Consider the following 22,834-nt stretch of genomic DNA (forward strand, 5'->3'; position numbering starts at 1 on the left):
AAAGAACACTCTCCCTTTGGGATCTGACCCAGTCATTCATTCTACATAATTACTCTTGTGTAATCAGGGAAGCAGCTCTCTGCTCATAGTATTAAAGCATTAGAGCAGAAAGGTCTTTCAAGGAATGTTCTGATTTGACATTTAAACCCTAATCACAATCCTATAGCCTCTCTTAACAAGATGCAATAAGGCTTTATTGGCCTTTGTGTTCCCAAACCATATTTTCAGGGCATCCTTTAACACAGACTAAGAACCTGGGTGACCTTAGGCGAGTAGCTTGGCATTTTAGCTTCTTCATCTATCAAAGTTATCATAGTTTATGACAAGAGTGATGAATTTCACATCAGAAAGCCTGGATTCAAATCCCTACTTCTCTTCTTACACCCCATAGGATCTTGAGCAAATAATATCTGTTCCCTGTCTCTTTGGTTTCCTCATTTGTGAAGTGTTAGGATTGGTTCCTGATAGAGAAGTAATGAATTCAAAATACATTTTTACACATCAAAAAATGTGAGATTTTGTTTGCTTGAAAATGCAAATACATTGGTTTTGATTCTTTCAAATTTTTGTAAGGGAAGTGGGAAGAGGAGAGAGGGCTGATGACAGGGTTGACAAAATAAAGCGAAGTCAGAAAAGAAAATTATTGAAGCATTTTTCAAATGTCTAAAAGAGAACAAAGGGAAAGTGAGCAGATAAATTTTGAAAATAACATGTTAAGGCTAAGAGGATGCCCATCAACTGATAAAAAAGAAATATTCTAGATGAATGTAATGATATACTGTTGTGCTATAATAAATGAAAGGGCAGTTTCAAAGAAATCTAAGGAGAATTGTAGGAACTGATGCAAGTGAAGTAAATACAAACAATTTTTGAGAGACTTAAAAATGATGATTACTGCAACCAGAATTCTAGAGAGCTGATGATGAAGTTATTTACCCTCTTAAAGAGAAATAATGGATTTGTATATGAAGAATGCATAAGTTTATTTTACTTTTTGTGCATATTTATCACAAGGGTTTTTTTTTAAATAGGAAAGGAAAGAAAAGGAGAAAAAATTTGTTAATTCAAAAAAAAATTAAAAGTCTTTAAAAGACTCATAAAGCATAAAAAAGAAAACAACAATAAAAATTTATATAGACAAAAAGAAATAAATAAGCTGAAATTTTCAGCTTCATGTGTAGTTCTTTTTCTATTCTATTTTGTCCACACAAATGCTCTGATTTGATGCTTATTAAGTTCATAATTTTATAAAATAATAATAAATGTGGAAAAAATAAAGTAAGTGAGATGGACTAGATGGGCTCTAAGTTTCCTATCTTCTCTAAATTTACAAGCTTATGAGCTTATGATAGGGTGATTTTGGGGGCCTCTTCCAGCTCTGACATTCTGATTTCTACTTGCATTTTGTCCAGAAATCTGATTGTATTTTGCATGTCACTCTGGGTCCTTAATGTGGAGCCAAATCCCTGACAGATCTTTCCAAGCTGGAAAGGGTTGAATGACTTTGCAACACAGGAGAATTCTGTCATCCCACAACAAGCCTGCCTAGGCCTGGAGAGATTCCATTACCAGGTGATGAATATATTTTGGATACAGAGCTCATGAAGGTATAAAAAAGAATGAAGTTTCTGTCTTCATTCATATAGCAGAAATCACAGAGCTTCTGAAATATTGAAGCTGAAATGTCAAAATCTGCACAATAGACTTCAAAAATGTCTTTCAAAAAAGAAAAAGACAAAAATGTCTTTCAAGAAAGTAATTTTTTTCTGAATGCAAAAATGCTTAATCTGGGGCCCATGTGCCCCAAGGAGTCTCCCCAAAAGATTTCAGGGAGTCCATGAACTTGTCTAGGAGAAATCATAAGCTCTGTGATTTACCCACAAGGAAAGAAGATAGTGATTATATTTTCTTCACACTTCCATGTGAAAGTGAACAAAATAAATTTATCATCTATTAAGCAATCTCTCCAGGATTAGATAGGATGGTCATAGAATGACACAATCAACTCCAAAGATCTCTTCTTCCCCTGATAGAACCTAAGAAAATATCCAGGTTCCCTCTAATTCAGGGGCTCTCTTAACTTGAGATTTATATGCTCCAATCCTCCTCCCCCCCTAATTTTGGAAAGTCCACAAAACTACCTAAGGGAATTTTTTTTTATTTCCTTCAATCATTTATAGATATTATTTTGAGAAGGGGGTCCATTTATAGGCTTGACCCAATTGTCAAAAATGTCTATGATATAAAATAAGTTAAGAAATTCTGCTCTAATGCATGCTAATATGAACATAATGTTAATTTGCCTTCTCCCTTTATTTGTGTTTTTCATCTGAAAAAGTTTTTATTGCAACATTAGACAGCTAAGTAATGCAGTGGAAAGAGTCCTGGACCTAGAATCAGGAATTCCTGAATTCAGATATTTTCTTGGACACACTCTATGTGCTTGGGTAAGCTATTTAACTTCTCTCAGCCTTGGTTTTCTCATCTGTAAAAAGGGAATAATAATAGTACCTGCCTCATAGAGTTGTTGTGAAGTTCACATGAGATAACATATATAAGGCACTTTGCAAATTTTAAAACTTTGTATGAATGTTAGCTATTATTTAATGGACATTTCCCAGGCATTGGGACCATAATTCAACTAGATGGTTAGACAGCTAGAAATGAAATCAGGGAAACTTGAATGCCACCCATGGCAGACATGTTCAGAACATTTGGCAAAGAAGGGCTTATTTTCTGCTACTTCTTGGGGTTCTTTCCCAACTTCCAACTCTTTAGAGTCATTAAAAGATCAAGAAGAACAAGAACTGCACAAAGTAAAAGAAAAAGAAGAAGGAGCTGATCTACAGATGGATCACATCATGATCCAATAACAAAACTGCTATGAATGGCTGTTATTTTCAAGTTAGATTTTCTTCATCCATTATCCATTATCATAGAATCACAGAGGTAGAAAGAACATTAAACGTGTTCCAAAATCTAACCTTACCTGAACAATAACACTTTCTACAAAATCTCTGACAAGTCCATTTATAGACCTACAAATTCTTTCATGAAGTCTTTTTTGTTTGTTTGTTTTCCCTTCTGAGGCTGGGGTTAAGTGACTTGCCCAGGGTCACACAGCTAGGAAGTGTTAAGTGTCTGAGACCAGATTTGAACCTGGGTCCTCCTGAATTCAAGGCTGGTGCTCTATCCACTGCGCCACCTAGCTGCCCCCCTTTCATGAAGTCTTAATGTAGTATGAAGTACAAAAAAAGGATGCAATCTCTGTCCTCATGCACACATTCCTGGTCACCTTCTTCTGGACATACTCCGGCTGCCCAGAACAGAACTCCAGATGTGGTCCTACCTGGGTTGAGTGTAACTGGATGATCACCTTTCTTATTCTGGACACTGTCTCTCTTAGTACAGTTAAAGGTCATATGAGCATTTTTGACCACTCTATTATATTAGTGACTCACATTGACCTTGAGATTCACTAAAATGCCCAGATCAAGAGATTTTAAGAACCCTTGTCTATTCATGTTTCCCCTACAGAGGTCTGGTACAGTTGAGTTTCTTTGAACCAAATGTGGAACTTTACATGTTCTTATTAAATATGGCTCATCATGACAAGCTGACAAGATCTTTTGGAAACCGCTGATTTTGTTTTCCATTATGTTATGTTAGCTCCCCCTTCCAACTTTATGTTAAATAGATTTGGTAAACATAGCAACAACCACTAGTTTGCAATTAACTTAATTAGCCAATCTGAATTGCTCACCCATCAGCAAAGCAGACAGTGCATTTCCACATGTAGGTTTTCCTCAGAAAGACTCGACACTCAGAACATACTCGATGGCTGCAGCCCTGACACACACCTCCTCGATTTATCACCAAACCCAGAGATTTCTGACATCGTGCACAGAACTTCTCTTTGTTTTCCTGATTTATGTTCTTTGCTGGTCTCCATTTAAGATCCTGCAAGTGCAATTTCAGTTTCCTGGGAACCCAAGAGACCAAATGACAAAAGCATAATTTAGTACAAGCTGACACTATCCCTCAATCTATTTCTATAAGGTAATTTTGTTCCATTCTTATCCTCTCCAAACAAGGCACATATGTTCTATATATATTTTAATACTGTAGCATTATATATTTTATATATATTCAAATACATTATATTCTATATGTTCTAACATATTACATATTATAACTGTTACATATAACAATATAATAATATGATCTAATACGTGACACATGTTTAAAAGATATCACATCTTATAATAAATTATAATGCATATAATAATATAATTAAATAATATATTACATAAAACATACATTTTCATATTATAATGTGTTGTGGTTCATATAATGATATAGTTATATAAAGTAACCTATTATGTGTATATGTAAACATATGTTTCACCTTAGGGTGTCTATAATTACATTCTATACACATGTAATAATATATGCTACATGTTATAATGTGTATAATATATAATAATAATAATAATAATTCTACTCTCCCTCCAAAAAGAGAAAGAAAAAAAAAAGGGAAGACTGGGGAAAAAAAGATAAAATAATTGTATTACATCTCAAAGTAAGGTCAAATTCACAATTCTCGTAAGTTCTTTATAATGAAAGCTTACAATGCTATTTAACTTACAGTTATGTTTTTTCTCATAATAATGTATATATGTAAATATAAGGTAGAGAGTGCAATTATTATTATTTCTATTTTATGAATAAGTAAACTGAGACAAGTGTTTGAAATTTGTTTTATTGCTACACAAAATACATGCCTAGCATACCTCAAACTTTTCCCCTCCATCAAATATTTATTAGGTTCCTAAAGAAGCAATATGGTATGATAGAAGATTGGCTTCTGAATCAGAAAGAACTGGGGTCAAGTTTCACCTCTAAATCTATACTGGCTGTGAGATCCTAGAAAATCATTTATTAAAGGGGGAAAAATACAATAAATCCTTTCTTCATCAGATTAAGTGGCAGAAGTTTCAGACACTGTCAATACAATGAAAAAAAAATATGAAGGAAGAAATCTACTTATAATTTCTTAACACCCCTAAGTTGAAGAACAGTTGCTGATCTGCATTGGTAGAAGGAACCTCCCAACATCCATGAAATCAAAAGACCAGAACAAATGATAACAGCTCCTATTTATATAATATTCCATTTATATAGCATTCACAATATTTTTCTTCCCAAAATCCCATGAGGAAAGTAATACAAGTATTATCCCATTTTTACAGTTGAGAAAAACAAGATTCAGGTAAGCCCACAATCTCACTGCTATCCCTTATACTGTCAAAGGGTTGTGCTTGATCTAGAGGTTTGAAAAAATATAAATAAAGAGAATGGAAAAGAGAATAAGTCTTTATCTAGTGCTATGTATCAAGCACTCTCTTTAAGGAAGGTATAAAAGCTTTAAGGTACTCAGGAAAAAAAATCACAAAAATCAAGTTTACGTCAGGAATTTCTTTAAAAAAAAAAAAAATCCAATTATGAACTAGGATTCCAACACTGAAAACATTCTTCTTGTAGGCAAGTTACTTCTTCACTTTGGGTCTCAGTTTTGATATTTGAATAATAAGGGGACTGAGCTGGGTAATCTCTTAGATTGCTTCCAGTAAACAAAGCAGATGTCTATCAGTGAAACATTAAAGTACTGTAAATAATAATAATAATAATGAACGTGATAGAGAGGACAGAAAGATTTTTATGGAAAACTAATTGATGGCAAAATGAAGTAAGTAGAATCAGGAAAATAATATACACAATGATTATTAAAATATGTATGGCAAGTGGAAAGAAGAAAAATAAAATAATTAAAACTGAATGCTACAAAATTATAGTGATTTAGCTTGGCCTCAAATGCAAGGATATGAGAAGGTACCTCCCCCACAGAAGTGGGGGATCATGAGTATGATCACACATATATCAGATTTTCTGATTTTGCTGGTTAGTTTTTGTGAACTTTTTTTTTCTTCTTTTCTATTATAAAAGATAGTTCTCTGGATGCAAAAGGAGGAGAATACATTGGAAAATTAGGTTATATAAAAATAAAAGATATCAATAAAATATATTTTAAAAAGAATTATTTCTAGTCCTACCATTCTAGGATTCTGGGGTTCTTTTCTTCCTACAGCTATCTATATGACTAGATAATGAGAACTAATGCTCAGAAAAAAGCCATTGACACTCCATGACTATAAAAGAAAACCAGATCTTCTCCAGTCACTCTACTTGCTGATGCAAAAAAGTCTATGAATGCATTTGGAAATTTTTTAAACAGTAAAGAAGTGAAATAAAAATGATTCTGTAGAATGCTTCCAGATAATCAGAAAATTTGAACCCCTTTCTCTGAGTGCTTAGAATACTGCAACAAAATTATAAGTAGATTTCTTCCTTCATATTTTTGTCCATTGTATTGACAGTCTGAAACTTCTGCCACTTAATCTGATGAAGAAAGGATTCATTGTGTTTTTTCCCCTTTAATAACCACGTCTCTTTCAAAAGCTTTAAGAAAAGCACAAAGTACCAACATAATACTGGGTTTGTCTGAAAAGCTAGCATGCATATACATAAGTATTCATACATACATTAAAACCCACATCTATTCAGTTATGACTAGAAAGGTCAGAGGATCTACAGACAGGAGTCTGGAATCCAAGTTCCATCATGTAGCAGCTGTTATGTTTTGGGTAAGATATTTCATCTCTCATAATCTAAGTTTTCAAATCTACAAAATGGGGCTAATAATATTTGTGCAACCTATCTGTTAGGGGCCAACGTGAGGGTCCAATTAGATAATTTACATACGTGTGTAAACAAAGCACTTTGTAACTTTGAAGTACTTCACAAATGTGGACATAATTTTAAATATATAATAACATTTTATTAAATGATAGTGTTTGTGAAGTAATGGGAATATGCTTATAGTGACAGAGAAATGGAAATAGTTTCTGTAATAATTCTATTCCAATTTGTCATTATAGATCAAAGATATTTACATGTTCATAGATCAAGGAGATTTATATATACAAGGAGATTAATAATCTCCTTTCTACTAGAAAGCAAAGAGAGAGGCAAGAAACATGAAAAAAAGTCTCCATTTATATTTTAAGTAATGTCTCCAGGCTGCTTATACATTTCACTGACCATTCCTAAGCTTTGCTACTCTGTTAAGTGGATAAAAAAGTAAGCAGAATGAGCTCTTTGAAGAGTAGATCATCGATTTTTAGGAAAAGGTCATTTCTTCAAATTCTTTCAGTCCTTTCTCTTTGCTGCTTCAGCTTTTTCGAAATTCTTCCAATTCAGTTGCAAACTCGGGATCTTATTTAAAGGTGTCAGCAAAGAAGTGTTATTTAGATACCTTTCTAGGCCTCATTTTCCCAAGTAAAAAGTGAAGAGGAGCTTAGACTTCATGATTCCCATGATTTAAAGCTCTTTAAACTTGTAGTTGTATTTTCTAAATAAGTAAGGAAGAGCAATGATTCTGGAGTCAGAGACCCTGAGTTTATATTCTGCCTCTTTCACTTACAAGCTCAGTGTCTTTGAGCAACTTATTTAATCCTCTGGGAACTCAGTTGCTTTCTTTGAAAAACGAGAAGATTAGATTAGATGATCTCTAAAGTCCCTTCCAATTCCAAATGTATCAAATCCTCCTTATTTTTCTCTGAGCCCTATAAATGAAGAGAAAACTAAAAACTGAAAATGCAAGTCTAACCTAATGTAAACTACTTTAGCTCTTCTTATATGGGCTGGGGGGGGGGGTCTGGTGGTTATGTGGAAAGGTAAATGCTGGATATGAATAAGGTTTTACCTCCCCCCAATCCATAAGCTATGCACTGTCATAAAACTAAGGAGATAAGGGCTGACAAAGTGAACTCTGTCAAATTGGGTATTTCCCTGAGAGCTTGTTTGTTGGCACATATGGCATCTTGAGTTGGCAGCCTTGTCAGTGTCGGGTTCCAGCTTTCACTCAAGCAAATTTGCATCTTTAACCAACAAACTCCCAAATCTGCTACCAAATACTGGGGTGAAAAATCTTTAACTTTAGAGTACTTGCCCCTTGGATACTGTATATCCAAGGACAGCCACAGTAGGTGAAGCAATATTTGTTAGAGCAAATGAGTCACTAAAAAATGACTGAGAAAGACAGGTCTCTAACTACCTGCCCATCTTTTGATTTTAGATGGACAGGGATGGTGACCTCCACCCCAATTCCTTCAGCCTATGGGCTTTCTCAGAGACTAAGAAGTAATCCTCTGATTTGCTAGTTTCTCTAAGAGAAGCAAAAGAGAAAAAAAATGCAATATAAAGTGACACCACAAAACAGAAAACAAAACCATGACATCATGCTCAGAGGCCAACTTACCTTATCCTTTCCTCCTCAACCTTTTGTACCATCTGATCTCGGTACAAGACCTGAAGCACCATCTCACGTTCCAGCTCCTTGAGGGAATTCAGATTGACTTCTTGGGTCATCTTCTTGTTCTTTATTTACCAGATCCCAAACTTGGTTAGCTACCTCATTCCACCAAACAATTCCCCCTGTTGTTTTGGCTTCAATGCCTGTGAAGAATAGTGACTAAGAGTTTTTGAAAGAGCTAACCTCTCTTATTTCATTGGTGATTGTGGTTTCGGTCTTTGTTTTTTGTTCTTTTTTTTCCCCCAATGTGTCATGCACTTTGGGAGGGGAAAGTATCTAGAGTTTGTTTAAATCTTTATTTCCCAAACCTCTTTGCCCTCTGGTGTTTTCACTGGTCATCCTTCAAAGATAAAAACATCTCCACCTTGGAGAATGGGTTCCAAAGGCAAGGTGTGGTCCCAGGTAGATATTTTGGCAGGCAAAAGGCAATCTGCAAGTTAAGGGATATTTTCTTTAAACACACACACACACACACACACACACACACACACACACACACACACACACACACACATACACACACTATAAATAGCTTGTTTTACTTGCAATATTTTATTGATTTACTTATGGCTGTTAAAGATTAACCCTGTTGGGGATGATATGGACAGTAGACCTGCATAGAGTGAAATATTGGGCTAGATGACTTCTAAGTGACCTTCCAACTTTTAAGAATCTATAGCCTGGTTCCAGACCTGTAAGAAAATAAAGAAAAAACATTTTTTCTCTCATTTTTCTTCACCTAGAATAATGAAAGCATTACTAAACAAAGACTAAAATATTATACACAAAGATGAAGCTTTTTTTTCTGACTTGGTGCTATGAATTTTCATAAGCATTAAATAGATGATCCCATATTTAGTGAACATAAGATTGCTCAAATTTTAATTCTATGCATGTGTATGCCAGGGCCTTAATAGCTAAGTATAGAAATCAGTATAAAATATGAGCCTTCCTGAACTTTGGCATTAAGAATTAGAAAAGAAATATTCTTAGCCAGTTAATCAATTATTGTACCAACATATCAGATAATACTATAATAAACTTTGCACATGGCAAGTGCTTAACAAAAATGTTTGTTGAATTTAACATTTGATACTAAAATCCTTTTTTTAATCAAAGTTGCCCCAACTGGAATTTGATCATATAGAGATTTTCAGAAACATAAGGAGACATGGAGCCATCCTCATGCAGTAATTCTATTAATTATTCATGGGCTTTCATAGTTTTTGCAGGCTGTCATATGAATCATGCCTATCTTATTTCTGTTGGGACTAGATAAAAGGTTTTGCACATATTCTGCTTGCTATCTTTTCAAGCAACTTCTCACCCACATCCCCTTCCGTCTTTCCTATCTCCACTTAAAATAGAGCCAAAAAGACATTTAGTTCATAGTACAATGGACAAAAGTGGTCTAATTAATTCATTTCATCAGATGCATTTGCTGTAAATAAGCATTTAATCCAGACAGCTTATTCTGCAAAATAAATATATTAGACTCTTTTGTGCTCTCTCCTTTCTCAAATGACCATGGAAATTATTATCCATTTATATGTTGTATTCCTAATCATTCGACTAACATTTAAGTTGCTATTATGGGCCAGACGCTGTGCTGATTCTGAAAATACAAGGCAAAAGCAGTCCCTTCTCTAAAGGAATTCACTAATAGGGGAGGGGAGGAAAGATATACATTAGGCATAGGACTAAGAACAACAATAGTTCATTATTAAATATGCAGCATAAGGATAAAATAGTTTCTTTCCTAAGTATCTCTCAATCCCTTTGTTCATCTGAGAAAGTAGAGTTCTAAGGAGATTTACCTCAGCTGAGGAATGGGCAGGAGGGGTCAGGTAAACTTAAGAACACACACAAGTTTCTGACCATCAGTTGTATGGCACAGTTGAAATGAGAACCCCAGGGGAAGTAATAGAGGACAGTTTAGATCAGTTCAGAGCTGAAAAGGAGTAGTTGATGATGAGTTCTAAGAGGGACTCAAAGGAAAGGTTTGATCCCAGCCTAGATCCAACTTCCTGATGTCATAACTCTCTTTCAGAAGGAAAGATAAACAACAACAAAACAATTCTTTCTGGTGCAACCTGGCTGAGGAGATGAGTGAGTGTCATATACATTAGCTAAGAATTCTGTCAGAAGAGAGCACAGAATCTCCAATAGATGAATGAGGCACAAATATCCCCAAAGATGAGACTTGAGTTAAGAACAGGAAAATAGAAGTTCCATAAGGACAGAGACTATTTCCTTTTTCCTATTTGTATTCCCAGCATTCAGTCCAGTACTAGGCACATTGCAAGCACTTTAATCAATGCTTTATCATTCATTTGTTCATTCATTCACTCCATTTTTAGATGTTTGAAACATAATTCCTATAGAAGTACACTTAAGACCATCCTTCCCACTGAGGATGCATATATTTGTAGGAGACTTGTGACACTGCTCTTCTCTAGTTTTCCCAAGGGACTGTTTTTCAGTGAACTTTACAAAATCATCATCCATGTATACCAGATATATATATGTATATATATATATATATACACATATGTACATATATATGTATATGCACATACAACATGTATGTATATATGTCTATGTACACATATGGATATGTGATTTCACTGGTGCTTAGAAACCTAGAGAGCTGCCTAAGGCATTGAGAGGTTAAGTGGCTTGCCCAGGGTTAGGAAGTTCAGAGGGTCCTAATGTCAGGATGAAAACCTAGGCCTTCTGGACTCTACCTGGAGTCAAGAAGACCTGAACTTAAATCCAGCCTCAGACACTTACCATCTGTGTAATTCTGTTAAAATACTTAACTTCTGTTTGCCTCAGTTTCCTCAACTATAAAATAATAAATATAATAATATTTATTATATTATATTTAATATATAATATAATAAGATAATAAAAATAAAATAATAAAAGCAATTACTTTGCAAAGTTATGAGGATCAAATGAGGTATTTGTACAGTGCTTAGCAAGGTCCCAAGAATATAGTAGGCACTATGCCCCACCTCCACTCCCATCCCCACCTCTCCCACTCACATACATACATACTCATATACGTATTCCCTTCTCCTTTCTCTCCTTTCATCTCCTAGATGGGGACTCTATTTACTAAGCCATATTGCACTACCATCACCCCCTCTCTTTTCTCCCTCCCTCTCTCTTTACACACATACATGCATATTATATATGTAAATGCATTATATATCTGTATATAGCTCTCTATATAGAGAAATATCTCTCTGTGTGCATATATATACACACACACATAGACACACACACATCTCTCTATATATAAAATCTTAGTTTCTGCAAATGGAAAATAAACTGAAATTATAATTGAATTCAGGGAAAAGATAGTAATTGGTGAATATATAATATAATATATAATGATGATAGAACCTCTCACTGTTCTAGGCAAATTTCTAAAACTATACATTACTAGTAAAATGCAGACCTGCATTAATAGAGGAAATTTCTTCACTTGGGAACTACATATACCAGTGAAATCACGTAATTGGGTATCTGATCATGGATAATGATTTTGCAAAGAGAATCATTATCATTTGGGACAGGAACAATCAAATGTTAGGAAAATCAGAAAAGGGTAATTTCATAAAAAACCAGGGAAAAGATGTGTCCTGAAAGAGGAGGTATCAATAGTATCAATATGTTGCAAAGAGTCGAAAAAGGATAAGGACCGAAAACAAGCCACCAGATTTAACTATTAAAAGTTGTTAGTAACCATGGAGAGTATGGTATGATCAAGTGGTGAGGTCAAAAGCTAGAGAGCAAGGGGTTGAGAAATGATTGAGAGAAAAGAATTAGGAGGCAACATAGGGAGTTTTTCTAGGAGTTGTGTTGTGGATTTAGGGCAGTAGTTTGGAGGGCTGGCAAATGAGGTTTTAAGGAATTTTGGTTTTGTTTATTTTGTTTTTCAGGATATGAGAGACCCAAGTATATTTGTAGACATCAGGGAAGTAATTAATAGCCAGCAGGATTAAAAATGAGATAGAAGAAGTGATGATTGAGGGAGCAAGCTGTAGGGGGAGATGGCTAGGAATTAGATTAAAGTCAGAGAGGTTTTGATCTTGGCTAAAAGATTCAGTTTTCTCTAGAAACTTGAGCAAAGGAAGATAAGAGAAGATATTGTTTTAATGGATTTTAATGGGCATAGTAAGATTGGTGGTCTCTATTTTTTTTTGTGAGAAACCCTTATTACAAACCTTGATTCTGACATTTTAGGAATGGGATGCTGTTTCTCACTGGTATTTCTTCTACCTTTTTGTCCCTTTTTGACTTTGTACTATGATTCTTCTATCAGTAGCACTTCTATTGCCACCTCCATCCTATCCCCACATACAATGATCCTAATGCTGTATTGGTTTTCCAGAGTTTAATGACTTTCTGTTATACTAAAGACAGTCTTGTTACATCTTCAGTTGAAGAAGGTGATCCTCGTCTCAACTTCCTCCATCACTGTCATTGGATTGACCCTTCCCTCCTCAAGTTAAGGGCAGATTTTTCTGAGAAATGGGCCACCCCTCCAAGTACCCACTGTGGATGACTTCTACAAGTTCACCTGTGGTGTAATAAAAATGCTTGTTGGCTTACCCCAACTCTAATGAATTATGAGGTTTTCTTGCAGCACAGATGTGCTCCTCTCTGCTCCCCCCACAATAGTGACTTCCTTAAAAGTAGTCTTAGTACATTCCTAAAATTCTGTCTTCCCACCATGAGCAATGTTTTTGGGTCTTTTTTTTTTTTAATGTAAGATCTCTTCCTGAAGTCCCAGCTACTAAAATTGCTTGTTCCACGTACTGGAACTGCTATTTATTTTTCTGTCTCATCCCTGTGGAATTAGCAAATACAGCAAAACTTGTACATGTGGAAAACTATTAAACTATAATGTATCTTTGATCACAATCACAGTTTTACTCAACTGTTTTTGGTGATTATACAGTATATTGTGAAAGATTCAGTTGAAAACACACAGCAATTTTGTATGAGATAAGTAGAAAAAGATCCTAGATGAAATCATTTCAGACCATGAAGGTCAAAACATTGTAGAAAAAAAAAAAGTGTATGGGTGCATGACTCTGACATGCTTAGGAAATTCCAGGTATCCAAGTTGTCTCTAAAGAGCCTCTATGAATTTTATGTGTCTCTGTCTGGTGAAAGATATTATTTATAGGACCGCCTGACAGGTTTCCAAATAAATATAATACAAGATAATAAATACATAAGGATAGCAAAGAATCATGGAGTCCTGTATGAGGTCCTTGGGAAAAAGAGCAATCATGACTAGCTATGTGAGTAGAAAAGAAATAGGAAAGACTTTGTCAGAGAGATGATATTTGAGCTGAACTTTTAAAAATGAACAAGATTTTAACAGAGATTTGAGGGAAGACATTCTAGACATAGAGTACAAATAGTATGTGCAAAGATGTGGAAACAAGAAGGTGTGGGAGGAGGGGTGTTATACAGAAGAGAGAAAGTTGTCCAGTTTGGCTAAAGCATAGATTATACAGAGGAAAACAACATGAAATAAGACTATCAGCTTGTAAAGGTTTTGAATGACAGGCTAAGATGCTTGACCTTCATTTGGCAAATTTATGGGGGCTATTGAAAGGTTTTGAGCAGAGAAATGTCATGATCATTTTTTGTTTGGTTTGGTTTGGTTTGGTATAAGGAAGAATAATTTAGCAGTGATTCAAAGATCAGACAGGAGGTAGGGAGGAAACAGAGGTCAGAAAATTTATTCCAAGACTGTTGCATTAGTATAAATGGCTAATAATGAAGGCCTGTACTAGGGTGGAGGTAGTAGATAGAGAGAAGACTGATTCAAGAAATTAGGAAAGTCCGGATGATTTAAAGAGGTGCAAGATCAATTTAAGTCTGAGAAAACCTACCTCTGATCGGGCCTGTCTAATCTAATAGCAAAAGTTTCTTTTCAGGATCCTTGCAATGTATGTTATTAAGACCCTAGTACCCATACTGTGATGCGTAAGTTGCTTTTCTTCACTTAAGAAGTGAAGAACTTCTTGGATTCCTTATATCACCAGTCTTTTTAATGTTCTTATGAACTAATGATGAACAATAAATTGGTTTTCAGGTAACTCGTGTGTTTAAAAGATACTAACTGTCACATTTCAGAAGTGTAACTCCTTATTGCAAAATGTGAATGGGAAGGGAATTTCTATCTAGTTTAACCTACACGTGGAAAAAAAAAAACACAAAACTCTCCCTAACATCCTGAAACAGCAATCACCCAGGCTTAGCTGGAAGACCTTAAATAATAGAGAAGTCATTTTCTCCCACAATAGCTTTAAAAGGTAAGAAGTTTTCCCTAAATCAAGCCTGGAGCTGAGCAGAAAAAAATTTAATCTCTTTTCCACATGACTGCATTTCAATTACCTGAAGACAGATTTTTGTGTTTCTCCTTAGTCTTATTTTCATCAGTATGCTTCAAGCAATCATCTTACAGCACAAATTCAGGAGCTAAAGCCAGGAAGTGCAGTGGTTAGAGTCCTAGGCTTCAGGAAAATGGGAGGTCAAATATAGCCTCAAACACTTACTAGCTGTCTGACTTTAGGCAAGTCACTTAACCCTGTTTGCTGCAGTTTCTTCAATTGCAAAATGGGGATAATAATAGCCTCTAATTCCCAGGATCAAAGGAAATAATACTTGTAAGTTCTTAACACAGTAACTAGCACTCAATAGGTACTATATAAATATAGCATATGTTTGTAAATATATATAAATATAAGTTTTTCATTTCAGCCATGTATGATTCTCCAAGACCTCCATTTGGGCTTTCTTGGCAAAGATGATGGAGTGGTTTACCATTTCCTTTCCAGTTCATTTTACAGATAAGTAAACTGAGGCAAAGAGAGTGAAGTAACTTACTCAGGGTCACATAGCTATAAGTATCTGAGGTTGGATTCTAACTCAGGAAAAGGAGTCTTCCTGACTCCAGGCCTGGTGGCCTATCCACTGTGGTTCCTAGCTGCCCATTATATAAATAGTAACTATTACTATTTAACTGCCCTCCTCTGAACAATCTCCAGTTGATTAACTTCTTTCCTACAGAGTACTCAGAATTCAACACAGTATTAGAGATAATTTCAACCAGTTCATAAAATGACAGTCTACTAGATACCTAAATTGGTATTATGAAGAACATAAAAGCATATGAGTTCATCACCCTAGGAATGGGCAAATGCCCTGATTCTGCAAATCAATCATTGATTACAATAGAATTTCACAGATCTTAGCATATAAGCTATGATTCAGTTCATATAAACTAGGATCAGATTTAAGGGTTTTTCAACAAATATCTCTTAGATCATTTAGGGTTTAGGGTTTTCCCTGAGAACATCTAAATTTGTCTTATTCTATCCTTATTCATGGTTTCCCCCTAGAATCATAAGAATTTGGTTTATATGGAGTTCTATCAAAAAATAACAATAAATAATAAATAAATAAATCCTCAGTTCTCAAGATAATGACATTGAACATAATGTACGCTTCATTTAATCAAACAAAAAATTACAAAATACTTCATCTCAGTTTATAAATAGTTAAAATAGCTCTCTTTTCTCCTTGATAGATTTCTGCCCTCCCTAGGGATCTCTATATTTCCCTAGACTTATAGTACTACCTTAGATACCTCTGCTACCAAGAGAAAAGAGTTAATGGTTGCTGGAGAGTAAGACCACAATTTTCTCTGATGAGTTTATGGCTCTCTGGAATGATAGCATGAGTTCACAAAGGGAACCAAACAGTAAAATATATTGATAGAAACAAATCAATTGCCAAAATCAAAAAAACGACTGAAAATGTATAATATACTCTTAGCACATCCACAGTGCTATGTTCACATATAAAAGATGTTCTTTGTTTATGAACTAGTACCATAACAGTGAGATATATATATATATGTATATATATATTATCCCATCTCATTTTTGCCTGCCATATAACATCTCTCTATAAAGCTTTTCTTTATTTTCACTGAGAACAGACACTTCTCCTCTTTGAACTCCATGGCATTTTGCTTTTATGTCTCTTAGAACACTTATTCCATGTTGCCTTGTTGTAGAACTATTTCTGAGCACTTATATCTTCCACTGGTTTCTGGAGTACAGGAACTGTGACTATTCATCTCTAAGTTTCCCTTAGTGTCTAGTGTCCATACCTAATTTATACTGGATGCTGAATATTTGTTGAATTAATGATCACAATAAATTTGAACTTTAGTCTGAAACTCACTCATAAGAATACAAACACACACACATACCCCCTACATATATATGCAGTATATTTATGAGCAAAAGTGAATAAATTGTAGAAGGCCACAATATTGTCAAACTCAATTATTTAACAATGGATGTACTATCATGAATATATACATGTGTTTTATATGTCGTTACCCAGAGACAAAGTCTGAGTCACCCCTGGATCATATCCTTTTATTAGTTAAAGCTTTGCTTTCCCATAATTTGAAACAGTTTAGTTGTACTCCTTTGAAACTTCTTTATCTTTGTTATATTTTTCTTGATATCTTTCAGAAGCAGAATTCTTTGAAAAACGAACCCTATAGAGATTAAATGACTTGTTTGAGATCACATAAATTGCATCTTGCAATCAAATCCAAGGTCTCTACCATCAAATCAGCCTTTTTGATTGTATTACTTTGTTTCATGGTTTAGAACATTTCTTTAAAGTCAAAAAAGTTTTCCTAGAGGTAGTGAATAATAAAATAAAGTATAACTAATTAGCTATGTTAAGTACTATGAGAATACCAAGGAAGCAAGGGACATTCCCAAATGTCTTGCTATATGTTTCTAGAGACGGAATGGGATATCTACAAGAGTGTTTTTGGATCTAGGAATGAAGAGCGCATCAATGATGAGGTTGAATAGAAATAGATGAACCTCCATTGCTAGATATACATCCCAGGAAGGTCAAAAACTTCCCATATAAGCAAAAATATTTACAGATGTTCACAAAAAAAAAATCACTACCAAAACTAAAAAAAAAAAATTATGCTCATGATTAACAAATGGCTAAATAAATTGTGGTACATGAATGTCATAGAATATTACTGCATTGTAAGAAATAATGACTATGGAGAAGCACAGCAATATACATCATAAATGCAATAATGGAAATAGAAAGGACAAAAACAAAAATGGAAACTGAATTATAATGACTAAGATTGGCCCCATAGGAGGGATATGAGAAAGTTATCTCCCTCCAATTTTTACAAAATGGGAGACTATGGATGTGGAACTTTATATAAACTATCAGAAATGACTGATATGTTGGTAATTTTTTAAATTAAATTTTATTTTCTTTTAAAGCTTTTTATTTTCAAAACATATGCATAATTTTCAACATTCACCCTTGCAAACTTTGTGTTCCAAATTTTTTGTCTTCCTCCCATCTCCCTACCTCCTCCCCTATATAACAAGTAAGCTAATATGTGCTAAATATGAGAAAGAAAACAAAACGTAAGCAAACAACAACAAAAAATAAATAAAAATACTATATTGTGATTCACATTCAGTTCCCACTGTCCTCTCTCTGGGTGCAGATGGCTCTCTTCATCGCAAGACCATTGGAACTGACCTGAATCATCTTATTGTTGGAAAGAGCCACATCCAACAAAATTGATCATTGTATAATTTTGAAGTTGCTGTGTATAATGTTCTCCTGGTTCTATTGACTTCACACAGCATCAGTTCATGTAAGTCTCTCCAGGCCTCTCTGAAATCATTCTGCTTGATTGTTTCTTACAGAACAATAATATTCCATAACATCATATACCATAATTTATTCAGCCATTCCCCAATTGATGGGCACCCACTCAATTTCCAGTTTCTGGCCACTACAATAAGGGCTGCTACAAACATTTTTGCACATGTGAGTCCCTTTCCTTTTTATTTTTTTTTTATCATCTTTTTAGGATACAGGTCCAGAAGAAACACTGCTGGATCAAAGGTATGCATGGTCTGATAGAACTTTGGGCACAGTTCCATATTATTGTCCAGAATGGTTGGATCAGTTCACAATCCCACCAACAATGTATTAGTGTCCCAGTTTTCCCAACCCCTCCAATATTCATCATTATCTTTTCCTGTCATCTTAGCCAATATGAGAGGTGTGTACCTTAGAGTTGTCTTAATTTGCATTTCTCTGATCAATAGTGATTTAAAGCATTTTTTTATATAACTAGAAATGGTTTTAATTTCTTCATCTGAAAATTGTTTGTTCACATCTTTTGTATGTTAGTAGTTTTAATAAACTAGTTTCCTGCTGACTTTTAATTATTATTAAAATGATTGATCTCTGGTTGGGGAAAGGATATATTGAGAAATGTAGGTGAGATAAAAACAAGTACCAATTTTTTTTTTTAAAGCATAAGGATAAAGAAATATTTTGCCCCCACCCTCTACTACCAATGAAGTTAGCAAAGCAGCTCAGATTGGATAGAAGGGAAGTTAAGTAATTTCATAGTTATATTCTATGTAGGAAGTAAAGACTTTAGTAGTCAGACACAAATCTGTAAACAGAAAGCAGACAAGTTCCAAGAGAGTTAACCAGGTGAGGAGGAAAGAAGTGAGAAGTGGAAGAGCAGAGAAGAAACAGAAACACTACATTTTAGGATAGTGGTGATTTTCTTTTTCCACTTTTTTTTTACTCTTCCTACTATGTGCAAGGTACAAAGGAAACAAAGTTTTGGGTTTTTGGTTTGTTTTTTTCTGGAAAATTAGTTTATTTTTTTTTTCAGGTAGTCTGGAGTATTATATATTATAACAGCAGTACAATTAAAACTTAAAATGCTAATATACTTGTTTGACCTTCTACCAGTCTTCTTTCAAATATGTTATCTCATGAAATTTTTTTTTTATTTTTTATTTTTGGTGAGGCATTTGGGGTTAAGTGACTTTCCCAGAGTCACAAAACTAGCAGGTGTTAAGTATCTGAGATCCTATTTGAATTCAGGTTCACCTGACTCTAGGACCAATGCTCTATCTATTGTAAGAGGAAACAAAATTTTAAAAAGAAAGAAAGAAAGACAGAGACAAAAAGAGAGAGAAAGAAAGAGAGAGAGAAAGAAAGAAAGAAAGAGAGAGAGAAAGAAAGAAAGAAAGACAGAGAGAAAGAAAGAAAGAAAGAAAGAAAGAAAGAAAGAAAGAAAGAAAGAAAGAAAGAAAGAAAGAAAGAAAGAAAGAAAGAAAGAAAGAAAGAAAGAAAGAAAGAAAGAAAGAAAGAAAGAAAGAAAGAAAGAAAGAAAGAAAGAAAGAAAGAAAGAAAGAAAGAAAAAGAAAGAAAGAAAGTTGTATCACTGGAGACATAAAACATGCACATATGTAAGGAAATAAATTCAGGGTATATTCAAAATAATATAAAATAACTTCCAAAAGAAGAGAGTTTCTACAAATGAAAGAATCACAAAAAGTCCATGAAGGAACATATTCCTGAGCTTTCTTTTGAAGGAAACTAGTGATATTAACCTATATTTGGAGGACTATTCAGCACCATATCCACCCAAATGCTAGAATTTTGAAATTGTTACAATTTTTACAATTTTAGTGTAATAGATTAGGTGGGAGATAAATTGATATACTGAAAGATAGCTAGATTTGGACTCACAGGACCTTTGCTAAAAAAAAGAGGAAGATCATAGGGAATGTCTTATTAAAAGACAGAAAGGTCTAGATTCAAATCCTGTCTCTTATACAAATTAGCTTTATGATAATGGGTAAATCATTTAATCTCTCAAAACCCCAGGCAGCTTTCTCTAAGATTAAGTATAAACAAATTGTTAAACTGCCTAGACGGTCTTTACAATGATTAAATGGTAGACTGGATTCCCAATACTTGATTTGACAAATTGGAGAAAATATCAAGGCTAGAAGCAGGAAAGGTGGGAGTGGCCACAAAGTTGTTGCATTTTCAAATAGTAGTTTCCTATTCTTTCATCTAATGGGTCAGCGATATGTGTAAAACTAATCATCAGACCAAGGGGAAAGAAATTGTGACACAGGAAGATGGAAAAAATTACATTGAAGGTGATGAAGAACAAACTGGAGCAGATCTATATGAATAATTACATGTTACTGCTGCTCAGACCTTTGAGGAAAACTACAATCTACTTTCATAGAGCACAAACCCACAGCCTCCCCTCCCCTCCCATTTCGAGAAATGATCACCCACTCCTTAGGATGGTCGTTCACCACAATCACTTCTGTGAGAATCTTTGCTGTTGAAGAACATAAGCATACTGCTGACTTACTGTTTCAGAGCCCTGGGAAATTTTTGAATGACTAAACTGGCATTGACGTTTTTCCATTAATTGACACGCATCACTACTGGCTTTCTGTAAACTTTATAAAAGCAGTCCTTAAATGTTCAATCAACTAAGTCAGAAGAAAATAAACAGTTAAAAAATGGTGGAGAAGAATTGTATCAATACTAAAACAAATTTAGAAGGCAAATGCCAGTTCTTTTTAACTTTAAAAAAATCTCTGATCTTTAAAATTGTTTCTTCTCATACATTTGAGAGATGAAGTAATTGCCTATCACACAGGGGATAACAATGATAGTATTTGAATCCAAGATCTTTTGACTCTAAATTCACACACATAAATACATGTGTATGTAAAGGGTGTGTGTGTGTGTGTGTGTGTGTGTGTGTGTGTGTGTGTGTGTGCGCGCGCGTGCGTGTGTGTGTGTGTGTGTGTGTGTGTGTGTGTGTATAATCCTGGGTATTAATAAAATCTCTCAGAGAGAAGAACAATATTAAGGCATAGAAACCAAAAAAATACATAATAACATTGTGTTAACAGCTTTTTAACCTACAGCTACCATATGTGGCATTTTCCTCTTAATTTTATAAGAATGTACTTTGGAAGAGCATAGATCTGGAAGATACCTCAGAAGTCATCAGATCCATTTACATTCATTCTACTCAGACTGAAAGCCTACACCTGCAGAAATTAAGTAATTTGCCAAAGGTCACATTGGTACTAAAAGGTCAGTTGGGGGATTTGAACCCAGGTTTGCTAATCCAGAGCCCAAGACACTTTCCATTCTCCTAAGTGCTGCTACCGATACCACTTTTTCTTTGTCGTTTTAATTATTCTTTTTTCCATCTTATTTTAAATTTTGTAAGATTAAATATTAAGGACATTTTCAGAATTCAAGCTCAGGTCCTGTGAGTCCAACTCTGGCCATCTTTCTGTATATCAATTTATCTCCCACCTAAACTGTTACAGAGCCAAATTCCCAACTAAATTTCCCCTTTCACCAACTCAGCAAGCTGGAAGATTTTACAGAAGCACACTCTACCAAAAAATAGTTGAATTAGACTGAAAATGCCTGTCCTACCTTTTGGCGTGCCTTAGGAGTAGAGTCCAGGATAGCATGTCTAGAGATGAGGAAGTCACTCTTGCTTTTTGGTTTGAGAAACTGACTTCATTCTCTTTCCTTCCTGTTGGTCCAAAGCAGGAGCAGCAGTTCTTTGAACCACAGATTTCTAGCTGCTAAGGCTGTCATCCTCAATGATGATTGCTCTGTGTTAAGTTCTTTCTGCTACCACAAGAACAAAGCAAAGACCAGTAACCACACTAAGTAGCTTTATAAATGACTTTTTTTTTCTTAAGGTAGACCAGAGGAAGTACACAGCTGATGTGAGCAAAATATATTGCTTCTCTCAGGGAAATCCCAACCAAGCTCAGAGGATGAAGATATTCAAATTTTCTCATATTTGTGATGTTTGGTGATTCGCCTGATTCACCACAAGCCTTCAGCTGGGTGTGGTGGAAAGCATCATAGATCTGGAGTCAGAACATCTGGATGTATTTATTTATTTATTTTTGCTGAGGCAATTAGGGTTAAGTGACTTGCCCAGAATCACACATCTAGGACATGTTAAAGTATTTGAGGTCAGATTTGAACTCAGGTCCTCCTGACTTCAGGGCTGGTGCTCTAACCATTGCATCACCTAGCTGCTCCTGAATCCTGTTTTTCCATTACAAATTATGTAAACTTGACCAGAATGAGGGGATTAGAGGATATAAACTCTAAGGTCTCTTCTAGTTCCAAATCTTTCATCCTATGGATTGTACTTTTCAAAGAATTTTTTTGGTAACATACATTTTATTTATATTGTTTCATGTAAATTATATGATCATCTCAAATTAGTTTGCAAATATAAACTCATTCAGAGTTTACTTTTTTTTGACAGGCAACTGCCTTAAGTCTAGTTTTAAGACTTTTTTATGCCATTAATTTAGAAATGTTTCCTGTGTAAATGAGGTTAGGCTAGATAATCTCTATGGTCCCTTTCAGTTAAAAAATTCTAAGATCTATGAT

The 22,834-nt window shown here is 34.6% G+C and overlaps 1 protein-coding gene across 1 annotated transcript in view; it reads right to left on the reverse strand.

The window, feature by feature from the left end:
- SYTL3 (synaptotagmin like 3) overlaps positions 1 to 22,111 on the reverse strand; it is a 99,089-nt gene extending 76,978 nt beyond the window's left edge. Inside the window, exons 1-3 of the mRNA XM_074264679.1 lie at positions 21,848 to 22,111; positions 8,381 to 9,126; positions 3,764 to 3,982 (exon numbers count right to left, since the gene is read on the reverse strand). Of these exons, the coding sequence (XP_074120780.1) occupies positions 3,764 to 3,982; positions 8,381 to 8,490 (329 nt within the window). The 5' untranslated portion in view covers positions 8,491 to 9,126; positions 21,848 to 22,111. The remainder of the gene's footprint in view (positions 1 to 3,763; positions 3,983 to 8,380; positions 9,127 to 21,847) is intronic.
- Positions 22,112 to 22,834: the final 723 nt, after the last annotated feature.

The sequence above is a fragment of the Sminthopsis crassicaudata genome, chromosome 4 (genome assembly GCF_048593235.1).
Source record: "Sminthopsis crassicaudata isolate SCR6 chromosome 4, ASM4859323v1, whole genome shotgun sequence".
NCBI lineage: Eukaryota > Metazoa > Chordata > Mammalia > Dasyuromorphia > Dasyuridae > Sminthopsis > Sminthopsis crassicaudata.